We start from the raw sequence: 24,716 nt of genomic DNA on the forward strand, positions 1-24,716 counted from the left end.
CAAACAATTAAATTATTTGTTTCCTAGGGGCATGTAATGAGATTGTTATCACATTCCCATGAGGGGACAAATAGATATTAAAAAGGTCTTTCCAATACCTGTATTGGCTAAGGCCAACAGCTAATTCAATAGATACGATCAAAATCACTACTTCTTTCACTGCTCCTGATTTATGACTTTGGCTGTTGTTAGTCATCACTCATTGCAGTTTGCTTTCCAGTGCTCATAAATTATGCCTCATAAATAAAAAGATACAATCAAGGAAATCATATCAATTCATCTACAACCTTGGAGTATATTTTCCCGTGGCACTCACGCTAATGCCTTCTTAAAGGGTAGCGCTTGTCATAGGTTTTGAATATGTTTGAATAGCAATATGCCAAAATCTTCTTTGCCGGAATCGTGGTTAAAGAATTTTGGCGAAAGAGACAATGCAATGAATTTGAAATTACATGATTACAAGATTGTTTTATTTCATGAATAGCCCTGCAGGCTCCAGTTATGAAGGAATAATGTGCTGAAAAGCTCTACGTAGCTATTTATTTAACTGTCTACCTATCTGATTTTCTTTCACCATCAAATGGACGTTTTCCAGCACCTCTATTTGCATAGAACCTTGCTGGATACAATACAGTCACACTTTTACAGATATGGTCCCTGTATTCCAGGTTCCCTTCATCTAAAACACCTTGGATTAGGCAAGATAGAACCTGATTTTAATTGAATTCTGGGACCTAGGGGAAGAGGGTACAGCAGGACATTGTCTTGCTTTCCATTAGCACTTAAAATATATATTTTATCCACAATAAGTTGCCAGAGGAAGCTAAGATCACAATCACCAATTATGATTAACATCTCCACGAAGGATAGTAAATTAGGTAAGACTATTTATCATCCATGAATTCAACACATATTGATTGAGCCATTTCTATATGCCAGATGCTGTTCTATGAGCTGGGGATACAACAGTGAACAAGGCTGGCATTAACATCCTGGTGAGGGGAGGCAATCAATAACAACACAAATAAAATAAACAGGTAAGGATATGTGCTAGAAAATAAATGATGATATTGTATGGTGATATACATAAGGTGATATAGCAGAAAATGGTTGGCTTGTCCAGGAGGTTCTCTCAACAGGTGACCATCAAGTTGGGATACAATTGGAAGAAGCTCACCAGATGAGGATCTGAGGTAAGAGCATTCTGTGGAAAAGAAGAGCACGTGCAAAAGGCCTTAGGGCTAGATCCTCGAGAAGGCCAGTGTGGCTGACCTTAGTGAGTAAGGTCCAGAGAGCAATGGAATGAGGACAGAAGCGGACAAAAGTGAGACCATGAAAGGCCTCATGGAACTAGAGAGGAGTTTGCATTTTATGGAATGGGGGAAGGAGAGTTTGCAGCTGGAGAGTGACTTTATTTGATTTTCATTTTACAGGAATGCTGGATACTGAACACCTTCTGTGTATTTATATATTAAATCTTACTTTTTTTTGTAAGTGACAATACCTTAGCTTTGAAGTCAACTTATTTAAAGTTGACAGCAACCTTCCTGGGGTAAGTTTTTTTGTTTGTTTGTTTAATCTCAATTTTACAGATAAGAAAACTGAAGTTTAGTGAGTTCAAATTACTAGCTGAGGATCCAGAGTCGGTAATTCATGTAGCCCAGACTGAAACCCTAATCAGTCTGTCTTCACAGGGTCAGGAATTTGTGCTCCTGATGAAGGTGATTTGAAGAAGCTGCAGTTCAGCAGAGCCACCATTGTACTTGGGGTCAGAAAGTCAGGACTTGAGTTCTGACTCCGTTGCTTTTTGACTAGGTAACTTGCTAAGTTATTCAGGTTCCTGACTATGCTAAGAGATAACAACACCTACCCCACAGGACTATTTTAAGATTTACATGCAATAATGTTTCTAGAAATTTCTGAGGAATGGGGTGGGGGATGAATATATTTATAAATATTTCATCAATTTTTGAAAGTCCCAAAGCTGCATGCAAATGCAATTTGGAGGCTACTGTTGGGGTAGAATTTAAGAAACCAGTCTTTGAACCTGAATCTCAAGGTTCGAATTTGAGTCCTTCAACTTATCAACTCTATATCCTTGGGCATGATACCTAATTTTTCAATGCCTCATGTTTCTCACCTGTAAAATAGTGTCAGTAATAACACCTATCTCAAATGGTTGTATGAGATTAAATTAGTTAATATGCATGCAGTTCTTAACATAGCCCTTAGCACACAACAAACCCTAAATAAATAATAGTGATTACTATCAAATTATTTGTGTGAAAAGACAGGAGAGAGTGACTTAACAGTTTTGGGGATCTAGTGGGACTAGATAGCAATTCTGCAACTCACTTCTGGATTCTAGTTAGTTGTTATGCATTAATAAGATTGGAAAACGCTCCATAGCATTTGGAATTTAGCCCATACCTCCCTCTGTATCTTTCTTCCAGGTACTTCTGTACTCTAGAGCTTTGAGGGTTAGAGTAAATAAGAGCCTGGCTTTTCAAAAATATTGCTCTCCATTGAAACTTGTTAATTGGACAGCTTATTTACTTTGTCTTATTATTAGTTAAAATTTCTCAAAAAGCCCCCAAGCATGAACAAAAGCAAAAATCAGAGCAATTCAATGGATTTTTTAAAGAAAAGAATTTTATTACTGGTTTCCATTAGAAATTTGTCTATAGGAATCAAAGAGAGGACTGTACAGTTTTCTAGATGCTTATAGGCATCTTAGTAATGATGAGATCCATAAACAGATAGATAAATCAATTAACAAGAAGAGGTTTCAACTATGCTTTTAAAAACTACCATTTAAAGCATCTGACTTATTTGCATGTGTTAACATTTTTGTTTCCACCTGCAGATTGGATTGCTTCATATATCCTGAGATATTTATTTACAATTTAATGGTAATATGCTATTGGTTCAAGTACTTAAGTACAATCCTCCTTAAGTCTTCAAATTTACTTAGTGGTTTATCAATAATCGTAGAGTGACAAGCCAAAGCTGGCCAGGTGATCCTCTAGTCCAGAAAGGATTCTACTGGTGAAGGCATTGTTATATATTGGTTGAGGAGCAGCATCAATCTGAGTGTGGGGGATGAGCTGTTTTTTCCCCAGATCCATTCTCTGCCCTTCTCTGCTTTGCTCTGTACCCCGGAAGGCTGACTTCATCAGACTGCCTCACCTGGAATCTTTTCTTCACTGGCTCTTTTCCATTAGGGTTTGATCAAAGGGAAGAGAGAGTTCAGATTCTTTGTTTCTCCTGCTCCTTTCTTTGGCACTGCAGGTCGACAAGGCTGAATTTCCTTTCAATGTCCCAGATTCTTCTGTTGTCCCTGCAGGCCTAGAGGTTACAGTTTCGGACTCTTCCTACTTCCTGGGTACTTTAACATCCCTTACTGATTCTCTTAATTCTGCCCACACCTCCATAAATAGCCTCTTCATTAAATTTTCTTCAAATACCCTTTGAATGTGCCATATACTTCCAGTTGAGATCCCGATTGATGCAGTGGAGGACATTTTGAACCATCACACAGGTACCAATAATAGCAGGTGGGCTAAGAGAGGCTTCTAAACATAAGGATGGAGATTTAGAAAGGCGTTTCTTTTTGTAATACTGAAGGAACAGAGAAATGGTGCCTCTTCGTGTGTCTGTGGAATGATTTTAGTCCAGTAGCTCTTTAGTATCAAGGCACCACCTGTGCTGCACAAAACCATCTGGCCAGAGAGTAGAATAAGAGTGGTCTTTAGAGTTTGGTGTGGAAATCATGCTGTCCCTGAAGATAAAGAAGCTGCTTCTTCCTCCCTGGATCTGTTTTGCCGTCGCTCAGATCTTGCAAACATCAATGTTCCTAGCAATATTTTTATGGATACATTATTCATGGGCATCTTTATTTATCTTATCAACTATACTTTAAGTCCCTGAAGGTGAGAGTGCATGGATTTTAGCTTCCTGCCTCAATCCTAGTAACTAGGTATACACTTTGAACATTGTAGGTGCCTAATAAGGACAGTTATTAAATACTCAATTTACAGGATAAAGGAAAATAAGCAAAACACATCTCATCTTTTCCTGGATGTTTTTATAGGACCTAAGTTTCAGGTGACTTTGGGAGCCTTTGTTTTCACGGCCATCTGAAGAGCCATGAGGGCAGGCTGGAATTACACATTATCTACATTCAGTTGAAGAGCATTCTGTTGTGTTTCACATTTTATTTCCACCAACCAAGCTTCCAACACAGAGACAGGAAGATCAATATCAGCTTAAGTGAAATATAAATCTGAGTTGCATCTCCATGAGCGTGAGAACCAACCCATCTTCACATGGATAACTTGTCCCAAAGGCGCCATAAATACTGCCAACAATAGAAGTTTTAGAATAAAGTCCTAAGGGTCGCCATTGGAGATGGAACAAAAACAAAAAGAACTAGAGCATGCTCCTGAATGGGCTCACACCGACAGGTAGAAATGATCTCCTGTGGGAACGAAAGGCTTGATGAGAAAAATGATCAGGCCCCAGGCCTAGTGGCAGACTTCAGTTTTCTACACATGGAAATGTCCCAGTGGCCTTCAGTCTAAGCTGTGCACTCAGGCCCTAAGGTTTTAGAATAAATACACTGCCTGAGTCAGACAATATCAATAAATCATTTAAAACCTTGAGCTGTGGGAGTTGGGGTGGGCGTGGGGAGCTTAGTTCTTGTGGGAGAAATTAACCAAACAAAAACCTCCATGCTGGTCAGAAATATGTTAGTGAGATTAATACCTAATTAAATGCAAGTCCAAAACCAAACAGAAAATCTGCTCAATATGTTTTCTCTAAATGTGATATAGAAAAAGCATGGGATAAGGGTGATAGCAATAGAAAACAGGCAATACAAAGCAAGTAGCTAATTGCAGAAAAGTAGAGTCAGACTATCAGAATTTGGAATTTCAGTCATGGGTATATGGGTAAATTACTATTTTCCTGAGAAGAGAAATGGCAAGGACAGGGAGGGTTGAACTGCCTAGTGGAAGGAGTATCACACCTTTAGAGGCAACTGTACTCCTGATTAGAGATTTTTGCACTCTAACATTTTATTAATGACTTGTTGATATAGACAAAAGATATGTCTTAACCTGGCTTTTTTACGGTCTTGTATGGAAGTTTCTCCTTTTAACTAGTGCAATCCTGGGGGGAACGGATGGTGGCATGCACCCACTAAGTAGCAGGCATTCTACTGGACACACAGATTTCTTAGTTCTCATAACACACCCATTTTTTTAATGAGAAAAGTGAAGTTATCAGAAATTAAGTATCTTTCTTGCACAAGCTATGTGATCTGCACTCAGCTTCTTCATTTGGAAAACAGGAAGGGTGTGAGCATCCAGTGTGAAAGGGCACAAGGATTGTCAATATCTCACAGCTGTGGAGTACTTGTTCCCCTAGTTGGTGTGTGTAGTGTACTAGGGCAGTTCTTGCTTCTGGCTGGAAGCATTTCCTACATACCTCACACAGCCCTGCCTGTAGGAGGTGGGCCCTGAGACCACACCTGCTCAATCATAGTCCTCTGTTCTCTTGGTTCACAGGAAGGCGGGTAGTGCAATAGGATCAGTCAGAGTCCTGCACTTGGTTGACTTCTAGTCCTCTTTCCACTCTAAGGTGGATGGGCAATAATAATAATAATTATTGTTATATGGGTGAAGTGGTTTCCATGTATGAGGCACTGTTCCAAGAACATTCACATATTAACTCACTTAACCTCAAAGCAAGCCTATGAATCCAGTGCTATATCTATTCACATTTTGAAGATAAGAAAACTGATGCACAGAAAGGGCTTGAATCTGGGAGTATTAGTAGTGATTTCCTCAGATGCCTGGTGAGAGTGTGCAGAATGAAGCCAAATAGAGATGAGCTGAGATGGGGCAAGGAGGGAGAGAATGAATGAATTTTACAGCCTCTGAGTCCTGCATCCCAGGTTTCCAGGGCCTGATGTTCATATCTTTTCTTTGGTTTCAACAGATTCCTTCAATGCCCTTTCCAGATGTGAGAGCTGAAACAATTCCCTTCTGTTTAACTTAGTTTACATTGGCTTTCTGTTACTTGTAGTGAAATAGTCATAATTTTTTGATAGTGTGGGTTTTCTCAGGAACATAAATGAGACTCATTGGTAGCTAACTAAAGAAAATTAGTTTATTATTTATTTACATTTATATTTTTTAATATAGTTATAATTTAAAAGTATATTAGTAAATAAATATGTTAGGTTTCAATGAGAGACACAACTAATGATATTTCCATATGTCTATCTTGTTGATGAATAACCATATATCCATTTATTGTCTGAAGCTGATCTCATACATTCCCTTGCATCAACACAGCTTAAAGCTAACTTCCATTAGAAAATTCTGTTGCTTTGGGTCAGAATTTATTTTGTCATGTTTTACAAACTGTAGATTACAAAAACCAATCAAGAGAAGATAAAGTTTGATTAGAATTTCTAAAAATTATATGCCTGTAGCTTACCTCTAGTCTGCCCATAGAATATAGAGCTAGAGGGTGCTTCCCTTTATAGATGAGTGCTATGAACTGACTGTTTTTGTCCCCTCCAAATACATATGTTGAAGGCTAATCTTTAATATGATGATATGGAGGCCTTTGGGAGGTTATTAGGTTGCATAGGGTGGAGCCCTCATGAATGAGACTAGTGTTCTTACAAGAAGAGAAAGAGACGAGAGGGAGTCCCCTTACTCTTGTCTCTTCCCTCCTTTTCCTCTCCATCTCCTTCCATTTGCCATATGTGGATATAAGGAGAAGACCATTATCTGCAAGCCAGAAGGTGGGCCTCACCAGATACTGAATCTGCAGGTGCCTTGACCTTGGACTTCCCAGTCTCTAGAACTGTGGAAAATAAATGTTTGTTATTTAAGCCACCCAGTCTATGATATTCCATCACAGCAGGCCTAACTTCTATTATGAGGAAACACCCAAAGAGGTTAATGTGCTCAAGGATCCAGAATTACTGAGAGAAGGAGTAGAAGATGTTGGCCTGTCTCCCTCCCACTTCTAACTAATTGCCAACAATTTGGTAGCCTATGGTGGGGGCTGGTGCTGGGAAGGCCTCTACAGTACACCTGGCAGTCTTCAGGCAGCTGCCACTGGCAGCAACAGTGAGGATCCCCTTCTGTGTTTCCTCCATAGCCCTTCTTTCTATCTGCTTGTTTGGGGACGCTGTTGGTCGGTTAGAAAGCAGCAGACTGCCATTCTGCGTGGGCTCCTTTAGCACTAGCCCTAAGTTCAGACCCCATGCCATGAGTCACAGAGTTTTCTCTAAGGCTGACCTGTTGCTTCTCAGTCACCCAGTCACGAGTCACCAGAAGCCTTCAGAGACCCTGAGTATGCGTGGGCGCTTACCGCAAAAATCTGTCAAAGTGAGGAAGTTTCAGGAAAACTAATTAAGCCACTGACAGCATGATTCAGTGAAACGGGGGGTGGTGGCGGGCCCTATCAAATCCATGGTGAGTCATTGCCTTAAGCAAGAGTATGAATATGAATGCACAATTACTGAGAGCTATTCATTAGCCTCGGCTCACTCCCCAAAGGTAAAACCCAAAATGTCTTAACGGAGTAGACTCACACCCAGGTCCCTCTTGAAGCCTGTGGGAAAAATATTGTCTTAATTTGCTGCTAAACCATTCAGAATTGCTCCACATAGAATGTGGAGGTTCACATTGCATGTATTAGAATAGCAAAATTTTGAAAGGGTTGAAGATAGAAATGACTATTGTCTTTAAAAAAATCTTCTTGGATTTGTAAATGTTCTGTAGCACGAGCAAGCCTGTGATCTCTGTTTAAGGAAGAGGTCTGTGCAATGGAAGAATTTTATTTAGTACAGATGCATCTCATTTATGCATGGAACATACATTTACAGAGTTGTTTGAGAATTAGATTTTGGTAAATTAAGTTGCATTCAAAATTCCCACAGAACGTTTGTTTTCTAATGGAACCCTGCCCTACACTCTGTAAAGCCACCAACCCATTCTTGTGGAAAACAAGAAAAAAAAAATCTTGCTAAATTTTTGATTCATATTTTAGATCTCACTGGCTTTATTAAAGCTAATCCTCCAGAGTGTTATCCTTTAGAATCCCAGAATTCTGGAAGCTATGCTGAAATCACTCAAACTAGAAAAATCCCCTGTTTTAAATGATGGTGAACTTTACTCTTACCACCAAAGACCAGACCTCCCAAGTAAGAAATAAAAGAAAGCAAAACAACAATAACAAAAGCCAAATAAAATCCATGAAGAAAATTAAATTATTTGAGTAGCTGAGACATGGACTTCATAGATAATATATTCCGTTCTCCTCTCTAGTTTCACATCAAAACAATAGGACCCTTCTTTAGGAAAGCCAGGATAGACCAAGGTCAATAGGCTGTCATCAATGATCATCATGTAAATTAGGCATTTGTGGGCAGATGGCTTCATTTATTTGGGCTATCTGTTTATGACAGTTTGGGCTAGTGATTCCCAACCCTGGCTGCACATGAGAATCACCTGGGAACCTTTTGAATCACACGGATACCCGAACCCATCCCAAGATCAGAACTACAGGAGAGTGGGGGCTGGGTATCAGCACGCATAATGTTGTGAAATTTCCCCAGGTGACTCTAACATGCTGTCAAAGCTGAGAACCGCTGATTCAGAAAATCACCACTGGAAAATCAGGCTTAAGTAGCACAGCAGCAATGTCGCATCCTCTGAGGCAGTATTTCCAAAAAAAGTGGGTTGTGGACCATCCAACCTGCTTATTAAAAATACAGGTTGCTAGGCCGGGAGTGGTGGCTCACGCCTGTAATCCCAGCACTTTGGGAGGCTGAGGGGGGCGGATCATGAGGTCAGGAGATCAAGACCATCTAGGTAAACATGGTGAAACCCCATCTCTACTAAAAATACAAAAAACTAGCTGGGCATGGTGGCACGTGCCTGTAATCCCAGCTACTTGGGAAGGTGAGACAGGAGAATTGCATGAACCAGGGAGTCGGAGGTTACAGTGAGCTGAGATCACACCACTGCACTCCAGTGTGGCCACAGAGCGGGATGCTGTCTTAAAAAAAAAAAAAAAAAAAAAAAAAATGTACGGGTTGCTAGGGTCCCTTCCCATTCCACTCAGGAATCTGCCCTTTGAACAAGCTCTTAGGTCCTCCACTTGTACTGTAAACAGTGGGGATGCTACCTTTAGGGCATTCCATATTGAAGTATTAGTGAACACTTAGAAAGTGCTTGTGATATCACATGGATTTTGCTCAACTTCAAAGGAGCTAGTTACCAAGCTGGTTACAAGAACTGTGGTGAGGTGAGTGACATTTCCTGCTCATTTAATTTCCCTCTTTGGTTTTCTGCAGTGAGTAACTCTCCCACTCTCTATAAGTATCCATTTCTCCAGATATTTCCTGACCCTCCTGCCCATTAAAACTCATCCATCACTTTGGGGGGCCGAGGTGGGTGGATCACAAAGTTAGGAGTTCAAGACTAGCCTGGCCAAGATGGTGAAACCCTGTCTCTACTAAAACTACAAAAAAAAAATTAGCCAGGTGTGGTGGCAGGCACCTGTAATCCCAGCTACTCAGGAGGCTGAGGCAGAGAATTGCTTGAACCCCGGAAATGGAGGTTGTAGTGAGCCAAGATTGCACCATTGCACTCCAGCCTGGGCGACGGAGCTAGACTGTGTCTCAAAATGAAGAAGACGACAGGAAAAAAAAAAAAAACTTATCCATGTGATACCCTCTTTTATCACTGGCCAACTGATGGAATGAGTTGATTTAGACTAGTGAAAACTCTCTTGTTCTTTTCACATAACTAAATTTTAACAACTGCCTTCAATGATTTAACTCAAAAACAGAAACGAGTACAATGATGTAACGTAGTATAGGAAGGTGGTGGGGAACCCCATCTGACCCTTGCAGGGCACACCATGTGGATGGTAACCTCCCCAAATATACATCCTCACGATCTTCTGATTAATCCTTCCACACTGCTAGAAAGTTTCTCAGTTCTTTGTTTCTATTCGCTGCAATCTACAATTACCTCAAAAACACACTCCTCTGCAGAAGGGTCAAATCACCGTCAGTTGTTGGGTGAGCAGATGTGTGTAGGACAACGAAGGTATTTTCAAAGGCAACTTGCAGATGAAGTAACCCTCAAGTGGATTTGAGAGCAATGCAAATTCATCACAAATACAAAATGCTCTTTTGTTAAAGAAAACTAAATTGTTTTAGTATATAACTTCCTAAATGACTTCTGTAGGATTACTCAGGGTCCACATAGACTCAGTGTTTACACAGGCTCAATGAAACCAATATTTTCTGATCATTTATTTCAGTATTTAATCTATGCTTTTCAAAATATTATTTTCCATAAGAACTGGGCCTTTAGGCTAAGCTAGATTTTGATTTTTTTTGTTTTCTATCCTTATGTTGTAACTACATGAGAGTAGCTAATAAATACATGCTGGAGATCAAAAACCAAATTAAATACTTTCATTTGAGTGAGATGAGTATGGAGGAGGAGTGTAACACAGAGCCGATAGTAACAGTTAAAAAGAAACCACACAGCCTAAGGTTCTTAACTTGCCTCTCCTCTGAAATGTGGGTCCCTTGGTTCTTGGTCATCCTTAGTACCTGATGAAAAATCTGACTAGAGACAAGACACATTCTTGGAGCTTTCCATTTTATAGAAAACTGGGATGGGACCTGGCATGGTGGCTCATGCCTGTAATCCCAGCACTTTGGAAGGTCAAGGCAGGCTGATCACTTGAGGTCAGCGGTTCAAGATCAGCCTGACCAACATGGCAAAACCTTGTCTCTACTAAAAATACAAAAAAAAAAAATTAGCCTAGTGTCGTGCTGCATGCCTGTAATCTCAGCTACACCGGAGGCTAAGGCAGGAGAATCGTTTGAACCTGGCAGGCAAAGGTTGCAGTGAGTTGAGATCTTGCCACTGCACTCCAGCCTGGGTGACAGAGCGAGACTGTCTAAAACAAACAAACAAACAAAAACTGGAATGAGACTTCTACAGATCATGTGACCAGAATTTAACCCAACGATACAACACAATACCAGAGAAAGTTTGTGTCTCTTATACATGGGTCATTAAGTTGCGTCTAATTAGCGGTGAAGATTTCATGCTGATTTCATCCAGCTCCCTCACTAAGGGTACAGTTTTTATTTGTAAGGGAGACTAGATAATTGATAACTTTGATAACGTGACACTTTGGAATAAAGGTAATGAGAAAAGAACAAAAGGGCAGGCACATAGGTTCTGGCTGTTTCTAACAGTGTTACGTTTCCAATGGTGGCATCAGTATTTTGTTCCTTCATGACATAAACCACAGTTCTTATCCAGTTCTTATCGTAAACCCCTGGGGGCCTGATGTGTTTTAAAATAAATTTGTTTTCACATTTTGAAATAGGATAAAATGTATATACTGTATATTTTGTAATATCCACATCATGATCTTGTTAGCCATCTTATAATAAAGCAATATTTTTGTAGTGAAACATAAGCATTCATATTAAATGGGATAAATAAATACTGGAAATGGTCTCAAGTCTGTTTAGATTGGGTTTTGTTGCCAAATGACCTGTGGCAAAGCAAGAAAATACTTTTAAGAGATTTTTAGATTTGGAGTTGCAAACAAGGGATTATGGATTTATATCTGTGTGTTTTTCCAAACCATTCAAGAATTTATTTGTATTTTCAAATCTTATTAATTCGGTAATTTGTCCCATATATTATTCTCCTAAAATATTCTTTTAATGCTTAAAATGTTCCCTGTATTCACTGTACTCATTGATTTGGTCACTATTTTTTTTGGTGACTCATTAGTTTTATTATTTCATGTTATAATAAGCTTTTTAAGGCTCAGTTTTCTCTTTTAGAAAATTTCTGTTGGCATTGTGCCTGGCAGTTAAGTGCTTACATCAATCAGTAAGCTTTCCTTAACTGCAAGCAAGAGGCACTGATTCTGACTTAAGCAGATGAGAATTTACTTGAGTATGTGGAATTAAAAGAAGGGTTGCAGAACCGTGCTTGGAAATAGCAGGGAAAAGAAAATCTTTTAGATTGAGGTTAGGGATATTTTAACAGGACTTCTCACCTCCACCTTTTAAAATTCTGAGTCACTCTGCTGAAGATCAAGCCCCAGGCAAATCTGAGGGGCTGAGCGGCTCACGTGCCCACCACTTGGCTAGGAGACAGCCTGACACATTGATTGACACTCCCACCAAGCCTGAGCAAAGGGTGGGGGAAGCTTTCTCCCACAGGAAATGAGGTTGTTATTACAAGAAGAATGCAAATGGACTCTGATGGCAAAACTAAACAAACCTAACAGAAGTCCTCCATAGAATTCACGATATTTTCTAAATAGTATTCTTAATTCTTGGCTTTTTAAGAATGCACAGTCTTATTTTTTTAGGCCATCCTTAGAGAAAACTTAACTAATCGTCATGGGCAGGTTAGTTGCACTCTTCTAGACTTTTTTCAACATTCTGTGTCTTTCTTGAGCACCAAGGCTAGAGATGTTTGCTATTTGATTTTATTTTGGTACAAGTGATGAGTTATTTTCAAAGTGATCTTTTAACAAGGAGTATCTCCTACCAAGGCAACACTGACAGGGAATCTTAATGGCAGAAAGCACTTTATTAATAAGAAAAGGAAATTCACCTGGAATCTACCTAAGAAAGACAACATATATAACATGGCTCAAAAACCAAGAAAATGAAAAAGGCAATGAACATGTTTTTTCCTCATTTACCAATTAAAAATTTTTAAGGAATATTATTATTCTCCTTAAGTCCCACATTTCTTTAAGTGCCTTTCAAATTGCGCACCATTTTTACAGGCAGGTGTTGATGAGTGCACATAATCAACCTGAATTGTTGATAATACACATTTCTTACCTGATACTCATACTCTGTGAAAGGCAGTAGTTTGGAATCTATAAAAGAGGTTGAGCTTCCATTACAGATTAGGACTGGACTGGATTTTCCAGGCTGAGTTGCTATTTGTCTTCTGTATAATTCATAATACAAAACTTTTCCATTTGGCTGAAGCGGTCCTGTCCACAAAAGGGAAACAGTGGGCTGGAATCCTCCTGGAGCCATTTGTACCTCCAGATGTGGTGGGGGTTGCATCAGAGGTGCAATCTCAGGGGTCTGTATGAATGTCCAGTCACTTGATGCACATCCCAGGGTGGTGCATGCTTGAATTCGTATTTCATACCTTCAGGACATAAGGCAGAAATTAGTGATTTTCAGCAAAATAGATTTTCATGGGAAGAATCTTTAAAACACCAGGCCTTAAAAAAAAAAAAGAAAGACAAGCTTACATGTATTCTTATTCATAGCTAACTCTTAAGAATAACAAAGTTGAGAATGGCGTGAACCTGGGAGGCAGAGCTTGCAGTGAGCTGAAATTGTGCCATTGCACTCCAGCCCGGGCGACAGAGCAAGACTCCGTCTCAAAAAATATTTATATTTCCATGGAAATTTTTGAACTATTAAAATCCCCCTGGCTTTCTAAACTAAAGTTTCTTATCTGTTTGAAAGGGGTGAGTACAATTCTTCCCCTAAACAAGGATGTATGGAATAAATAACTCTCAAGATTCTTTCCAGCATGAAAATTCCGGTACTCTTCAGAATTACTTAACATAGCAATGAAGAATGCAGACCTTGGAAAGTATGAAGCAGTTCTCAGCAGTCCTGGACTCCTCCTACCTTTGAAGCTAGAGCTAAATGATCCCCCAGGAATGTTTCCAGGTCATGAAGGAACATCATGGAATTAAGGTCTCAGTGGTAATAAATCCCCTCACCTGATACCTAACATCTTAAAACAGGCTCCCTTACATGACACAAAGACCTTGTGGGGCCAAAGTTAACTCAACTACACACCAGATTATCAATCATGAAGACACCTTATCACCATCCAGTTAAACTCAACTAATCAATGACGTTTTGCCTCATAGCCCGTCTCTGCTACTTGAAAAGGTCTATTTACATAGCAGGGACTTCTCCTTTCCAACAAAATGAATTTTTGTAAGTATTTAGTGCCTATAGCTGCAAATGAGCACTTTTTTCTCTATTCCCAACCACCATTGATTTTATGACACCTTCAATTTTCCTTCATGTACCCAGCTATCTTCTTTCTACCTTTATTCCTTTTAGTTCTAGCCTTTTCCTCTTTTATTTTCTACCTCCCCTCTTTGCTCTTTGAATCACTGCTTTCTGTTCTTTTACTTGCTCTTTCTCTTTCGTATTTTTGCTTTCTTAATTACACCTTTTTCTTTGTGACTTATTTTATTCCCACTTTCTTCTCCTCCTCCCTTGGTTCTTCTCTCATGTCCATCTCCACCACGACAGCGCTACCAGTTTATTGGTGATCAAATCCATAGCTGTGTATGGTAGATCTGACTTCTAAGCAATTCTGTGAGGTCAATTTTGATTTCCCACATGAAGATTATTCATTTTCTGGGTTATCTGCGGTAGTTTTTAAATTTTGGGCCAGATTCCTTCTGCTAATTAGGACGTTCCCAGGCTATTTCTTCTTACTGACCAGCTGGGGGTGCTGAAAGGAGGACACACACATTTGCAATATTCAGTGAACATTAATCCACTAAAAGCAAAAACAAAAAGCACGCATGAACTCCAACTTCATATAGAAGTGATACTCTGTTTTATGTCAATGTCACTTATAGATTCAATTAGAGTGGATAATGAAGAGATTTCTCTCACATTCTTAAATAGCCTTGCAATTTATCAGATAAATCAAACTTTTTTTTTTCCAGCCTGGAAAAAGCATTGCTTTCGTGCCTGGACAAACTGCTTCACCTCTAGAAGATTTTTCAAATAAGAGTTTCAAAAGGGAGCAAATTGATATGATTTTTGAAAGTTGGAAGTACAGTCAAGTAAAGAGGAAGCCAGTCTAGAATATACAGCTCTGCAACTACAGTGGGCCTTTTTTATGCCCTGAATCAGTGTAAGGTAATATAAAAGCCAACTCACACAGCATGTGGACTAGCTGTGGAGAATACCTGAGGAAGTTTTAATTACTGTTTAATATTTAATAGACTCTAAATAATTGTCATGAGTAGATGCATAAGACCATGAATGTTTCATTTAAACAGCACTATATATCAGAGGTAATTATAGGAGGATCTAATCTACACATCACTAGATTACAATAATAGCTGAATTTTACCCGTGGTAGTTGGAAATCAACACTCTTTCAGCCTTTAATTTTTTAAAGTGATTCTGTTCATTTTACCAAATTTTAAGCATAAAATATCTTTTATTACCCTTCTCTCTGGGGATGTAAGTTACTTAAAATATGATGGGAAAAACTGCCAAACAATTATTTAAGCAACGGGCAAGATTCTTTTGTGTGGAGAACAACGCACTTCCATGCATGTCACAGAGTCCAGATAGGACCACTAGGAAAACATGAGCTAGCAAAGTGGCACTGTTCTGAGAAACCATAAGAAAGTAGAGACAGAGAAGCCTTATTATTCCTGGAAGAAGTGCTGGATTTGATAAGAAGGCTCTTCACAAAACAAATTTTGTTTTAGTCTAACTCTGGCTGGTAATTGCGCTCATTGGTTGGCATCTTTTAACCTTAAAATAATACATCATTTTCTTCACAGTCTATTCAGATGACCCTATCGGGGCTGTCAGAACTGTCCAGGGGCCTGCATATTTCCTGGGGGACTAGCCTCATCTCCCTCCTACTTATTTCAGATAACAGGATGCATTGCAAACCTTTCTGAAACACTGGCTCTCAAAACATCACCTACAAGAATTCTGCTCTCTGGAGGTTATGCAAGCAGGCTTTGCTTGGATGAGGATGTGCTTTGTCTACTAGGCATGTTTAGGTAGATGGAGGTTGGGGACATCATGCTTCACATTTTCAGAGTCTTCATTAGAACTGACCAAGGGCTCAGAAATAGAAAGGTCAGTCACACTCAGAAAACCGAGACATGGCTACCCACCTGTGAAATGGCTTCAGCTGGTTCACTATATATGACTGCATACCAAAAGAATTATGAGTTGTGTTTATGTGTATGATTTTAGTTTCTCTTTGAAACATTTCACGGATGAAGAGGGTATAGTTGATGATATCGCCATTTGTTCTCACTGGAGGGTCCCAATTCACTAAGATCTCCTGAGGACCCCTGGCCTGCAATTTTGGAGGTTCCATCCCTGAGGGTGCTGAGGGGTTGGTTCGATCTTTGGCAAGAGGACTCAAAATGCCCCCTTGGCTGTTGTTGGCAGTTACTGTGTAGCCATACTCCACACCTGGGGTGAGAGTAAAATCATGATAGCGTGTTTCCAAGCCTGTATACACAATGTTTCCATCTCTCCTAAGTTCATAACTTCTGATCTGGCCATTTGGGTTTCTTGGAGGTTTCCAGGTGATTTCTATCGATTCTGAGCCTGTGACTTGCAATGTTGGAGAGTCCATGTTCTCTGGCAGGGCCTCCATTGTCCAGGCAGATTTTGACACACTAGCTGTGCAACCTCCATTCGTGCAGGCTACCAGGGAGAAGTTATACTGAGTGTAAGGCTGCAGGTGGGAAACCAGTAGGCACAGGCCCTGGCCAGCAAAGGACTCCTTATTATCATATCTAACTAAATATTTAGTGATCTTTCCATTTTTCACTGTGGGCGGTGACCAACATACATTTACTTGTGTGGCACTGACAGTCCAAAGATCTGGAGGGCTGACTCCTGATGGAGCAGCCTCCAGAGTTGTGATGCTGGTGGGTTTGCTGGTGGAGCAGCCTCCACTCGTGCAGGCTTGGAGTGCATAGCTATAGGTGGAAAAAGGAAGAAGCTCTTCATCAGTGTAATTGAAAGTCATAGCATCAAAGGTAAAAGGATAGAGCGTTTCATTCCTTTGAAGCCTATAGGACTGGATAATACCATTAGACTGTTCTGGTGGGATCCAGGAAATCAGCAGTTTTTGGGGATTCATAGAAACATAGGATATCACAGGTGGAGAGAGACCTTCTGGAGGTGCTTGCAATGTCCTTACCACATTCCAAGAGCTACGGGTATGCCCAGCTGAATTCCAAGTGTAGATTTTATATTCACACTGTGTCCATGGTTGCAAACCAGTGTCATTATACATAAATGTATCCCTTTCAGTGTTATATTCCGTGAAAACAATTTTCTCATCCACCTGGATTGTCTGATTTCCCCAAGCTTTTCCCTCGAAGCATCTGCGAATCACTTCATAGCGAATTATTTTTCCATTTGGGTTAACAGGCTCAGACCAGTTCAGCTCAACACTGGTGGACTTCACAGAGTGGACAGTAGGAGCCAGCTGAGAGTCTGGAGGGGCTTCATCTGTCCACAGAGGCTGGGGCGCCGAGTGTGCACAGCCTGCTCTGGTGCAGGCCTCCAGGGTCAGTGTGTAGAGAGTGAAAGGATCCAGGCGGCGGAAGAGAAACTGACGAGTCAAACCAGAGTACTCCAGGAGCCCGTCATTGAAGATGTTGTATGTCTACAGAAGGACAGAAGCAAAAGGGGTGACCTGCAGCATACAATTTCTTTGTGTAGTTATTTAGTCCCTTTTTAACCTTTACCCCCTTATTCATTATTTTGACGGCCCTAATTTAGAAGAAGTATTCTGATATTAGTTGGGAAAGTGTGATTTTTTTCAGTTAATATAAGGCCCACAGAGAGACAAACAATGTTTTTCTTTGCCTTTTTTTTTCTCAGTTTGGGCAATATGTAAGCATTTATTTCAAAACTAAGGGCTATTGAACCTGATTCTTTGACTTAAATGATACTCATGAGGTTTCTCCTACTTGCATTTTTTTTAAAGTAGAGAATAGTGTTCAAATCTCCTGTTTTATAGATATGAACTGCTTCTGATCTCACACTGACTAGAGTAAGTAGGGTCTACCTTCCACGGCATTTGCTGGGAAATAGAACTACAATGCTTAATCATTTGTTGTTACAGAGTGCGAGGGCTGAAAGAGAGAGAGAGAGAGAGAATGTGTGTGTGTGTGTGTGTGTGTGTGTGTGTGTGTGTAGGCACACAGACACCTATATATTATACATAAGTACAAATATCCATACACATATATGCCTGTACATATATACATATATATAGATCTTTATGACTAGGAGATGGAAAAAAACACCCTGTTTTCTCTTGCAGGCCATGGCAGAATTGATTGTTCCTTTGGGGGCAAAGTATTCTTTTGTTCTGGAAAAAAACATCTGAGTGCTTATTATACTGTACAAATGTAGAGCAAGTTTTCGTCCTTGTAGTATTCATTTTTTTTGAAAGATGGGAAGTAAGTTAATCTGAATGCAGGTGTTTTTGAACAGTGATTTTCTAACCTTTTCTTGCTCCAACAAGCCTGAGAGAGATGACACATTCCTAGCGATGACTCCTTATCACGGTGACTCTCAAGAGGGGACAGAACACATTCTACAGCCCTTGTAAGGCACACCCTTGAAACATTCCCAGGAGTGGTTCTTGGGCAAGCTTAATTTAGACTAAATTGTTAATATACTCCATTTTTCCCCTAAGATTGCATAGCCTAGATGTTTGGAAATCTCTTTATGTTGGAATGTTGTATGTTGGTGTGATTTTCTGGTTGGGGACCCAGGGCAAGACCACCCCCATGAGGGAAGGGGACTGCCATAGCTTCTGAAGGGAGCGTAGGTTCCATAACCAGCTTGCAGCCTCTGTGACTCCCCAGCACCCCTTGCTGCCCCTGATATTCACCTGGTAAATCTCTAACTAGTGTAAAATTTAGCTTTCCCTCTATACTCAAGTTCTGAATGGGTTTGTAGAAAAACACCCAAACATTTTTACCAGTCTCACGTTAAACTTTTAACCACACATTTTAAATAGGTGATTACCAATTTGTAATCCTATTTTATTCCCTCATGCTTTTGCTCTGTCATTTTCCCAGGTGATTATTTCATATTTCCTCCTTTCCCCTAACTGCCAACATCCTCTTCCTTCCCTCACCGTTGATTGATTGTTGACATAACCACATAGTTCATTGAAAATAGAAGCAGTTAGAGAAGAATGCTTCCATGTTATATATTCTGACCATTGCATCCATGTGAATCTAGACTTACATGATTTGCCTGTGCTCCTTTTGCTGTGAATGAAATATCTCTGTCCTTATTAAAGGCCTCCTGAGCACTGTATCCCATCCCTTCCTCCCTCCCCATGACTTCACTACTGCCATTATTCTCATTATCTCCTACGTCACCAGTTTATCTCCCTCTACTGGTTATTTCCATTCTGTTTAAATGTACTCTAGTATTTTTCAATGATTTTACATAAAACTTCCTCATCCCACAGTCTCCACCTATTGCTCCATTTCTCTGCTTTTCTTTTCATCTAAATGGCTTTAATGAGTTGTCCTAATTTCCTCCTTTACCATTCTCTCCTCAACCAGCCATGCCAATCAGGTTTCCCATTCTACCGCTTACTCTCCTTGTCAAGATCACAGTGACCTCCTCATTCCTATACTCAGAGTGGCTTCTCTGCCCTCATTTTACTTGTGCTCTCAGCAGCATTTTGGCATATTTTCTCTTCTCTTGTTGGACACTCCACTCACGTACTTTTCCTTCTAGCCTAATTCCCTCTTATCAGTCTTTGCTGGCTCTCTTTCCTCCTCTTGACCCCCACATTTATGCCTCAGGCCTTGATCCCAGACTTGCAACAGGTTGAGTTACATTCTCTCCATAGCTGATCTCTTCTGGCACCATGGGTTTAAAGGACATCCACTTGCTAATGGATTCTGAATATTTATCCCAGCAAATAACTCTCTCAGGAGTTTTTGACTTGTACTTCACACTATCTGCTTGCCCCTTCAAACTTGTTCGTCTTCCAGTCTCTGCTTCCTCATCAATAGCCCAAAGCCTAAACCCAAAAGTCATCCTAAAGCACTCCCTTTCCTTCACGACTCTCATTCAGCTCATTAACACATTTTGTCATCCTATCTTCTGTATTTATCTTCAATTCACCTATAGTGCATGACTTCACAACTGCTACTCTAATTTGAGCCACCTTCAATTCTACCTTGAAATCTTCAATAGTTCTCAAACTCCATTGGTCCTTATATAGTCCATTTTCCACAGGGTAGCCAGAGTGATTTTTAAAAACAAATTTGATCATGCTATTCCTTTGCTTAAAGCATTCAGTAATTTTTCATTGCACTTGGAACAAATTCTAAACTCTTTACCACAGTCTACAAAGTTGGGTACAATCTATCTTCTACTAGTCCCTCCAACCTTTTCTAGTGCCATCTTTCTTTCCCCCAAATACTTCATACACACTAGCTTTCTTCTCTTTCCTTGAATACACCAAGTTCATTCCTGGCTTCAGGCCTTGCATTTGCTGTTCATTTAGTCTGGAACATTTTGCCCCCATATCTTCACATGACTAACTCTGTCTTGTCATTCAGGACTCAGCTCAAATGTCAATTTGATTCAAATGATATTCCATTCTAAAATAGCCTGAGCAGGCCTAATTACATTATTCTATTTAATTTTCTTTATAGCATTCATTGCTCTCTGTAATTCCCTTGCTTATTTATTTACTAGCTTATTGTTTGCTTTTCTGTACCCCCACCATTCATATACTCTGCCACATTTATTCACACACAAACACACACACATGCACGTGTACTCACACACGGTCTGTAACATCAGGGAACTTGACTGTCTGGTTCACTCTTGAATAAGTATATGGCACTTAGTAGAAGTATTTCACCAAATATTTGCTTAATATTTGGTGAAAAGTAAATAAAGGTCCAAGGAGTCAATATTCTTATTGTCAATCATGCCAGGAAGAAGCAGATGCTGTCATGGCTCCAAATACCCACAAGGAGAAGTGCTTTGAGGGAAGGAGCTTTCTTTTCTGATGGGTGCCTTGGGGCCGTGATTTGGATTTTAAGGTCATGAATCCTAAGGCTCAAGCCTCTTGCCCCAGGGGGTAGAAGTCTGGCTTCTGTCCACATGTAGGCAGGCTGGTGGGAAGCAGCTTGTTACTGCTACTTGCAGCAGTCCTTGAAGCCAGGCAGAGAGGCAGCCCACAGAGAGGCCCACAGGATGGACCTGGGTCTGTGAGCTCTAGTTACAGTTGTTAGTTATTGCTGCACGTCATTTCCTGCTGTCATCCCTCTCTTATGGTTTTCAGGGAGGCTTTATTAAAAGTAACAGCTTAGTCTCAACCCTGTGATGTGGAATTAATGTGGGAGTCTTTGCCTCTTGGAGAAGGAGTGGCAAACAAAAGGGTAGTGTATCTATAGCAACTGCAGGCTGGGGGGCTCTGCCATCCCAGCCTGCAGAAGGTAGTTTATGAGGGCCTAAGAGATGGACCAGAGCCAAGAGAGACTGGAGGTAAAGGCAGTAGCATGAACTAACAAGTATGTCTGCCACGATCCTTGGGAAGGAACATCAGAGAGGTAGATGAGGGCTGGCTTTTGTGTGGCTGAAGGTTCAAATCATCAAAATGCAGGCTACTCATGAAAATACAGTCTCCCCTGCACTCACTGGCTGGCGGAGCTTGAGATATGTATATGACATTTATAACACTGTTTCTCATGGCTACATACAGAAGTTGGAAAGTTAGCAGACACCTATGGCTTGCTTGGTGGGCTCTGTTTGAAGCATAAATTAGGCAAGTCTTAAGCAAATAACTGGATAGGATAATTCAGGAGGCCGTAAGAACATAGTCATTTAGAGTTCAGTTCCGATGTGAGTTCCTGGCTTCAAATCCTAACTCAATTACTCACAGTGTAGGCTTGGGCCGTTATTTAGCCTACATATGCCTCATGAGGTTTAGTGATACCCATCTAGCAGGGTTGATGTGAGGATTAAATGAGATAATCCATGGAGAGCATTTAGCCCAGTGCTGGGTTCATAGGAAGCATCATACATCTGAGCTAGTTTTCTCTGATCTATGATTAAGTGCCTGGAGGAGCTATCAAGAGGAATTAAACAGGCTGCGAAGGGAGTTTTCCCACAGTGACCTGACGGCATGTCAGGGCTCATCTATTTATCTGGAGAACACCAAACATAATTTCTTACGCAGGGTAGACATTACCTTAATCACACCATTGGTTCTCATAGGCTCTGACCACTGTAGTAGCAATGCCCGACCATTCTCTTTCTGTTCTACTATAAAGTTTCTCAGTCCACTTGGGGAAGATTCTAAGGTTTGAATCAGAGTCCAGGGGCTTAAAATTTCTCCTGCATGGTTTGCAGCCACAACACCAACGAGATATGTTGTGAATGGTTCTAACCCGAACAGGTGGGCTTGATGGCTTGTTCCCTGTAAGAAAGTTAACAAGGTAAGTCGTTTTTTGTTTTTTGAAACTGACAATACTGCTGTAAAGTCATTCTCTGAACCTCATGGCCAGAGCACATAGGCAACAGCAGCACAAACACTATGGCAGAGTTTTGAATTATCATTCATTAAGAAAATGATGCATTTTTTCTTGTTCTTGTTGACACCTTGAATATATTACCCAATGTTGTATGATTTCAGACACTCAGAAAGTGGATCAGATAGGATCCTTGATTTTTCAGTGCTTGCAACCCAAAGCGTGTGATATATAAATATTAAAAAAAAGAGAAAAAACCATGATGCTTCAGATCAGTGCCGCATCCAGCTCAAAATGGAAATCAGTGGTACCAAGTTGCATGTCAGAGACTGGGATTATTGCCTGCCAGGTTAATATTAAGGGTTTGGAGAGCTAATCTGAACACCCCTAATTTCCAAATCCCCAACACTATCTGTTTGTACACAAGACTCTCCATCTTCCCAGTCTCCCTCTCTCATTCTTTTGGCATGTATGTATATCTTATGAATTCAATAAAACAAATAAACACAAGAAAACAATAACAAGCCAGTTCAACTGTACGTGTACAAACACCCTTAGAGAAGTCTATTATTATTATAGATATAACAATATTTTCATTTGTTAAAAGCACCATAAGTAAAACTATGAAACCTACCAAAGTAATTGTTAGCTAGGCTTGGAGAATTCGGTCTTTGAACAAGGAGGAGGAGGAATATAAGGTGGAGTAGTGAAAGTTATTTCTGAAAGTAGTACCCAAGAACATCAGAAAAAATTATATGTAAGGAAATCATCCTTAATTTGGGGAAATCCAAATATCATTTTGGATAAAATCTAAAACAAGACAACAAAATAAAACAGAATTGTTTTCCAAACAAAGTGGTTAGACAAAAACAAAACAATGTAGAAATAGGTTTTGGTGCTGTTTTCTGACGTTATTGGCTATACATTTTACCTGTGTTATTTCTTGTTATGTGTTAAACATAGGCAAAGAAAATACAATTTCCCTCACATATCAAAAACTTGTAAAGTCAATTTTCCTATTTCAATAAGTCCCATTATGATATTACATGCTAACCTCTTGAAACCTTTTAATATTTAAACATTTGCTGAGCAACCAGACTCTGAAACAAATTTTACAGAAATACTAATTTCTCTTTTTTAAAATATTAAAAGTTAGATCATAAATATTTAAAAAGTTATTTCTCCACAACATTGGATTGGCCTTTTAGATAAATATAGCACAGAACTAGAGTGACCATAATGAATATTAAATCTGAAGATGCTACAAGTCCCGATTACAAACATTCTTTTCTGATAAATGATTCCTTTTCTGTGGAAATAAGGCAAACATGGACAAGATTAATAATGCAAAAAAGAATAATTCTTTGTTCAGAATATTCAGTAATAGATGCCAAAAAAGCATACGCTCCAAAGCAAATAGTAATCACCTCTAACAGATTATATATAAAAAAGGTGGGCTGCTGGGGGACATTTTTTCATAAGCTTTTCTCATGAGAAACATGAAAAGCATGTGGGCTATAAAGCAAAAACATATGTATATTGTCAATAGCTGCACCTGCTCAATTATAGTTTATTTCAGAGCTGAGAATTCCATTCAGCCCCTAGATGGCAATACTATCAAACACTTTTGGTAACATGAGTACTTAATGATTAACAACTGGCATTCAGTCATGCAACACACCCCAGGCAACCATTAAAAAAATAACAAAACTGATTTCTGATTTCATTACATAATCTTTTAATAAACATTTATGGCTCAGATCCTTGAAAACAGAAGTATGCAAAATGCCCTAGCTTCAAAACCTCCACCATCTATATAGAAATATGGCCCGTAGTTTGCAAGTTGAAGTTCATGCATGCCTGGCACGGAAAAAGTTTAGCGGTATACTCCTACAAAGGGTCATTACGACAGTTATTTTGCCGAACCTGGTCTATATGTACCTTATAAAAAAAGAGAGAAATAACCACATGTTGGGATGTAAAAAAGAATTTCTGTATCATGAAATTACACCAAGGACAAGTTCTCATATTACATTATTTATTTATTTATTTTATTTATTATTATTATTGTTATTATTTTGGCTCTTTTGCCTAGGCTGGAGTGTAGTGGCATGATCATGGCTCAGTGCAGCCTTGAACTCCTGTGTTCAAATGATTCTCCTGCCTTTGCCTCTGGAGTAGCTGTGACTACAGGCAGTACTACCACGTGGCTAATTAAAATAAATCTTCCCTTCCTTCCCTTCTTCCCTTCTTCCCTTCTTCCCTTCTTCCTTCCTTCCTTCCTTCCTTCCTTCCTTCCTTCCTTCCTTCCTTCC

At 39.8% G+C, this 24,716-nt stretch overlaps 1 protein-coding gene across 1 annotated transcript in view; it reads right to left on the reverse strand.

Moving 5' to 3' along the window:
• USH2A (Usher syndrome 2A (autosomal recessive, mild)) overlaps positions 1-24,716 on the reverse strand; it is an 802,205-nt gene that overhangs the window by 30,297 nt on the left and 747,192 nt on the right. The window contains exons 61-63 of the mRNA XM_011929421.1: positions 22,122-22,349; positions 16,024-17,540; positions 12,941-13,262 (exon numbers count right to left, since the gene is read on the reverse strand). Coding sequence (XP_011784811.1) covers positions 12,941-13,262; positions 16,024-17,540; positions 22,122-22,349 — 2,067 coding nt within the window. The remainder of the gene's footprint in view (positions 1-12,940; positions 13,263-16,023; positions 17,541-22,121; positions 22,350-24,716) is intronic.

Source organism: Colobus angolensis, unplaced genomic scaffold (assembly GCF_000951035.1).
Source record: "Colobus angolensis palliatus isolate OR3802 unplaced genomic scaffold, Cang.pa_1.0 Scaffold81, whole genome shotgun sequence".
NCBI classification, from domain to species: Eukaryota; Metazoa; Chordata; class Mammalia; order Primates; family Cercopithecidae; genus Colobus; species Colobus angolensis.